Raw genomic sequence first — 6781 nt, forward strand, 5'->3', positions numbered from 1 at the left:
TGAAGCGGAATTATGTGCATGCATGGAAGGGTTGTCGTTTTCGATCCAGAAAAGTGAGCTTCCTATCGAGATTGAGATGGACTCTATTGTTGCAGTAAAGTTGATCTAGGCAAAGGAGGTGGATAGATCAGTTTATTCATCGCTCATTAAGGAGATTAGATATCTCATGTCTATTCGTGATTCGTGTATTACTCATGTTAATCCTAGCCAAAATAAAGTTAGTGATAGCATAGATAGATTTGCTCGTTTAGAAGGTAGAACCATGACTTGGATCGGTTCGGGTCCTACGGCTGCTATGGAGCTTGCTACGACTGATTGTATGAACTTCTTGAGTTGAGTAATACATTATTCACCCGCAAAAAAAACCCACCAAATATAAAACTAGAGGAGCAGGACGCCGAACGTCTACAAAGAGAACACCGGGGACGCCACGAGCTAGTAATATAGCACCCTCAAGAAGGGGAACGACGTCGTGCCGCCGCCGCCATCCAATTCGGAGAACCGGACCTAGAGTTTCCCCTGATGCTTGAAGAGGGGCACGGATAAAGGCCATGACATCGCCTTCAAGAAGGGAATGACACCCGCAAATGTTGCCACTGCCAGCATCGGCAAGCTGAGCATAGATTTTGACTGGCTGACTCCGAGCAATCCCAAAGCCACCAGACCAGGATTCAAAGATGCCGGAGCCAACCTGCTTGGCGACTGCTACCTCGGAAAGGGTGGGTTGCACCTGCCGCCGACGAAAACCGCGAGCTTTGGAACCGACATGACGTGTGGATGGACAGGGTCAGCAAGGTAGAAAGCCGACACGGATGGGAAGATGGCGGCCGACACCGCCGGCAATCTGAAGCCGGAAGGGAACCTTGATCCGTGCTGCCCGATACGCAGCCACCAGAACACCGGCGAACCGAAGCTAGAAGGGGGGCAGCAGCAGGTGCGCCGGGGCCGAAACCACACCGGTAGAGGACGCCGGCAGGTCAAGGACACTGGAGAACGCAGGTCCATGGTCGTTGGGACCGAGCGGTGTCGACAAAGATCCATCATGAAACTTCACCAGCCTGCCAGCCGAGTGGTCCTTCTAGACGGCCTTGTCATTCATTTCTCAGTCTTCTGTCAACATTCAGCCATCAGTGGACATCTTTGACTAAACCACCACTGCTCGTAGAAGTCAAGTCCAAGTCCAAGTTAAATGTAATAAATAGTGTTCCTGTGCATCATCTATGTCTGGATGCGGCGGCCCTGTCTTTTGGTTTGTAAAAAGTACACTTTGACCCTACAAAAAAAGTTGAAGACCACCACACCTCAAAAAACAGAAGGAAATATGTATTCGACTTGAGACACATTTCTAAATGCCATTAGCACATATAGAAGTTATAAACTAAAAGTTACACTAACATTCCATTAAATCCACAACATAGCTTATTCAATTGAGAATCGCAAAAGCATTACAGGTCATGATTCGCCACTTACTAACTAGAGGTATAAAGTAAGAAAAATTAGTGCTGTTTTGGCATTGATTCGCGACGAGTGACTCATCAGACTCGGTTCCACACGGCAGGCAAAGACTCATTCAAAAATTGGTAGAGCGCCACCACATCATATATACATATATATAGCACGCCCCATCCAGCACCAAGCCTCAGTGCCATAGTCCATAGCCAGTCACCTTCAAATCTTCCATCCAGAACACCAGCCCAGGTCTCCAGTCAAAATTGAGCAACACCCCAAATATTTAGTATCACCATCGCTAATTTTATCCCTCTTCCATCGCGCCACTCGAGCTCTGAGTCAAGGTGGTTCGCGATCAATGGATATCCTCGTCTCTGCAATCGTAGGCGACCTCATCAGCAGGTCAGCTTCGTTCGTGATCAGCAAATACTTCCAGCAGCAGCCTGGCATCGACCGGATTCTGCGGAGGCTACAGAGTGTCCTACTGAGAATCGACATCATCGTCGAGGAGGCCGAGGCGCGGGACATCACCAACCAGGGGATGCTCCGTCAGCTCAAGATGTTGAGGCAAGGAATGTACAGAGGCCGCTACGTTCTCGATGCCTTGAGCTTCCAAGCTTCCCTCGACGAGAAGGAGGGGGAGGAGGAGATGAGCCACTCCTCATCTGCACTGTCTAAAGGCAGTTCAATCAAACGCCTTCGTTTCTCTCACACACGTTGTGGTAGCAGCAACAGAGAAGCAGTGTTGTTCGGCACGAACAACATGCGAGAAGAGCTGCAACGGATGGTGGACACCCTTGAAGACACCGTGGCTGGTATGAAGGAGTTTCTTTTCTTCTTGCAGTTATATCCTCGCATCCTCCGCCAACCTTATGGCACGTATTTGCTATTGGACAACTGCATGTTTGGTCGTCAAACAGAACGGGAACGGGTCCTAAATTTCTTGATGTGTCCTACTCAAGATTTGGCTGTACTTCCGATCGTTGGTCCAATAAGAGTAGGGAAGAGCACTCTTGTTGAGAATGTCTGTAGGGATGAGAGTGTGCGTGATCGCTTCTCGATGATCCTCTTCTTTCCAAAAGGAAGTCTTAAGGATGAAGGAGTGATCAACCTGAGAGAAAACAATATTAAATTCAGGCATCAGAATTTTGCTTCTCGAAACAGGTTGCTGATTATTATTGAACTAGCCAAGGATATTAACGAGGAAACATGGAGAAGTCTGAAATCTTCCGTAACCTGCATGACACCTTGTGGCGGGAGCAAAATCATAATTACCAGTCGGTCAGATAGAATTGTGAATCTGGGAACAACGGAAGCACTTCGACTGGACTATATCTCTCAAGAAGCTTATTGGCATTTTTTCAAGTCAATTGCATTTGGAAGCATAAATCCTGGCGAGCATCCAAAACTGGTAACTATGGCTATGGAGATCGCTTTGGAACAGAGACAGTGTTTCACAAGCGCGCATGTTGTTGCTGGGTTACTGCAACAGAACTTCAATGCTCAATTCTGGTGCGCAGTTCTTGAATGTGTACGAGCAAGTAAACAGGCAAATCTCCTTATGTTTGACCATAACCCGTACCTTCGTTTGCGGGAAGATGCACCAGTGTATTGTTGGAGATTGGTGAAGAGCCACAGATATTTCATGCTTTGCAACTATCATCAGTCAGATTCCAGTGAGAATGTCCCTAAGATCAATCTGCGGGACATTCTCTTAGGATGTGGTGGTACACTACCCTGTGGAGAATTTGAGGCTCTTGCATGGAGGTCTCGCATACCGCCCTACTACAACTACACAATAAGCTGTAACATGCAAGCACCAGAACTTACCGTGGGAAGGAAGAAGCGTGTGCATCAAGAGGAAGAACATTTTATTTGAGTAGCACACTATCTGTGACTCATATCATGTATGCTACCGTGTTGTCCTGTGAATTAGGAAATATTATTACTCTGCCTTAATTAGGAGTCTTGCTAAATAGTTAACATATATGTCTACTAACATGTAGGCATGGAGGACTTCTATCCTAGTAGCATAAGTTTGCATGTCAAGTACATTCTGGTTGTGTTTGGGCAAGTACTTTCAGAATCAAAACAATGTTTGCATTGCCGGTTAAATCAGAGTCCAAGATAAAATGTATTTATAAAGTTGAGTGCTTGAGTCCATATCCGATTGATCTGGATACTATGGGTACTGTATAAACCTAAGCCTTGCAATAATCCTTGAACATGAAGAAAAGAGTACAGAAAAGTGTCCCAAATTTGCTCTGTTTTTCATGTGTGCGTGCACTTGATCCTTGGGTGAAAACCCACATGTTTTAATTCCTCTGTCGCATTTATTTTCTGTAACAGATTCTTTTTTTGCTGGGTTTAAAGATCAGAAACTTAAGCTGGAATGGGAGTAGTGGAGGTAACGATAAGATAGAATTAAGTTGTTGGTTTCTTGTCTATCATCCCATGAGCTGAGCTGCTTTTTCTATCTTTTGACTCAGAAAAAATAATAATAGATAAATAAATGGCGAGAAGGGAACAAATTAGATTGAATTTTGCAATCCGTGTTCTGTTTTTTGTGTGTGTGGGGAATCCATGTTCTAGTTCCCGTAGCAACAGATAAAGGCCATAAAAGGAGTACAAGCAAACAACATAGCAACTTATCTAATGCCCAGGTGCCTTAGATTAAAAAAAATATGACATCCATTTAGAACTTAGACAGTATAGAAATGATTACAATTTTCATAAAATGCATAACACAAGCTTGAACAAGTATCAGATTTCCATAATTCAGTATCGAATCAATGATATGAGTTATTAACTTGCCCAGGAGGAGGCGGGGTGATCTTTACCATACAAAAAGTTATTACCTACTACCTCCGTCCCGTATTAATTGTCGCTCAAACAGATCAAGGAGCAGCTAGATATGGCTATGATCAAGGGCAACTGAGTGACTAGCTGACACAAAAGTTGAAGGTGAAGCCCACCATACTAGTTTTTGGAGAAGCTGAAGTTCAGACATCTTTATTTAATGAAATATGATAATCTGATAAACTTGTTTCTCCAAATATGCTCCTTGTGGGTTCAGGAGTCAGCAGTCAGCACTAGAGGTCAGGGGATTATTGTTACCCCATCCCCATTGGAGAAACATGGGATCTAACTGGCCTGACCACATATAGTTGCTTCAATGGACGGAAGCTGCAGCGCCAGGAGTTCAAGGAAATGCAGCAGCAAGCAAGGATGCCTGGGAAGGAGGAAGTGCAGTGCTTGCCAAGGAGGCCGGGCACAGTTCCAGCTGCTCTGAGTACAACAACACCTGAAACTGAAGGTACAGGTTCAGTTAACGGCTAGCAAAGCAGGAATGAATGACTGGGATTGATGGGCCTGGCTTTGCTGCTCTTATTGTTAATCAGTTTAATTGCCAAGTTACTGCTAACGGCAGTATGAGTGTCAAAAAAAATACTGCTAACCGCGGTAAAACAGAACTAGTATCGGCCGATATTTCGGTCATATCGCTCTTCTCGAAGAAATGCGAGACTGCTTTCTCTCGCTGAACGTAGAAAGCAAAGCAAATTCGACTATTCCTGGAGCCAAACACCAAAATTCCTTCTAGACTGCATTGCCATTCATTTCTCAGTCTTTTGTCAAAAGTGAAAATTCAACCCTCCAGTCAACAAACGGCATGTTTTTCTCTTCCTTGTCTCATTTATGGTTTTAATTTCACTAAACCACCACTCCTTGTAGAACAGTCTACCCAAATAAAGTCCAACTTATTATATAACACGTCAAGGAGAAATTTCTACAAGGAAAAAGGGCACCAGTTAGTTAGTTCTGATATATATGAGACTGTGACATGTAACAAATTATAATTATGTGCATCATCTATCATCTAGATGCAGATGCTGTTTTGGCATAGATTTGCTACGAGTCAAGTCAGACTCAGTTCCACACGGCAGACAAAGACTCACTCAAAAGTTGGCAAGTCACCACCACATCATATATATAGCATGCTGATCCATCCAGCACTAGCCTCAGTGCCTCATACTACCTTGACTCACCTTCAAATCTTCCATCCAGAACACCCACCCGGGTCTCTAGTCAAAATTGAGCAACACCCCAAATAGCTAGTATCACCCGTTGTTAATTTTATCCCTCTTCCATTGCACCAGTCGAACTCTGAGTCCCCAAGATCACTAGTGACAACATCATCTTAGGCCGTACAGTACCACGTGGAAATTCAAGGCTCTTGCATGGAGGTCACGCATACCACCCTACTACAACTACATGATAAGCTGTAAGATGCAAGCAATACAACTTACAGATGTAGCAAGAAGCGGGCGCATCAGGAGGAAAAACATTTCATTTGAGTAACACAATGTATGTGACTCACCATTTGAGTAGAAAATATTATTACACTGTACTATTTAGGAGTCTAGCCAAATTAGTTAATAACTTAATATATTTCTGTTAGTGTTTGGATGTCAGAGTCAAGACGAGTTGAATTTATAAAGTTGAGCACTTAGTATGTACGTATCGTGCGGGTACTAGATAAAACTGAGCCTTGTAATAAGTGGGCTTGAAGAAAAGAGTAGAGAAAAATGCCCCAAATTTGCTCTGTTTCTGATGTGTGTGTGACATTAATCCTTCGGCGAAAGCCAATACGTTTCAATTCCTCTGTGACAGATTCTTTTCTTGCTGGGTGTAAAGATCAGAAAGCTAATCTGAAATGGGAGTAGTAGCGCATGAACTGAGCTGAGCTGCATTTTCTATCTCTGACTCGAACTAAAAAATATTTTGGTTACAAAATATCATTTGAGTAACACAGTCTGTGTGACTCACATCATCTATGCTACTGCCTTCTCTTATGAATTACGAAATATTATTACACAGTCTTTAGGAGTCTTGCCAAGTTCACATATTTGTCCGTTTTCGTGCGGACACTAGGCATGTAGTAGTACATTGTGCTTTCAGAGTCAAGGTTAAGAGTCCAAAACAAATTGTATTTATAAAGTTGTCTGCATATATTGAACAAAACAGTGAACATTGGGTGAGTACTTCAAATTTGTCTGAATATTGAACACAGCAGTGAAAATTGGGTAAGTACTTCAAATTTGTCTGAATATTGAACACCGCAGTGAACATTGGGTAAGTACTTCAATTTTGTCTGAACATTGAACATTGGATAGGCTTCAGAATATAGAACCGAAAGAATCCCCATGGAATGTTACTGAAAGAACAAGGGTTCAGCAATGAGCACTGCAGGACTACTCAGATTAGCTATTGGAGAAGCACGGGATCCCCACTATTGCTGTTTAAATGTGTGTGTGGTGGGCAGTGGGGGTGG

The 6781-nt window shown here is 43.5% G+C and overlaps 1 protein-coding gene across 1 annotated transcript; it reads left to right on the forward strand.

The window, feature by feature from the left end:
• The first annotated feature begins 1456 nt into the window (after window positions 1-1456).
• LOC119352665 (disease resistance protein RGA2-like) lies at window positions 1457-3763 on the forward strand. The gene has a single exon (XM_037619245.1). It carries the CDS (start codon window positions 1808-1810, stop codon window positions 3326-3328), a length of 1521 nt encoding a protein of 506 aa, XP_037475142.1. The 5' UTR covers window positions 1457-1807; the 3' UTR covers window positions 3329-3763.
• The last annotated feature ends 3018 nt before the right edge of the window (window positions 3764-6781 follow it).

The sequence above is a fragment of the Triticum dicoccoides genome, chromosome 2A (assembly GCF_002162155.2).
Source record: "Triticum dicoccoides isolate Atlit2015 ecotype Zavitan chromosome 2A, WEW_v2.0, whole genome shotgun sequence".
Taxonomy (NCBI): domain Eukaryota; kingdom Viridiplantae; phylum Streptophyta; class Magnoliopsida; order Poales; family Poaceae; genus Triticum; species Triticum dicoccoides.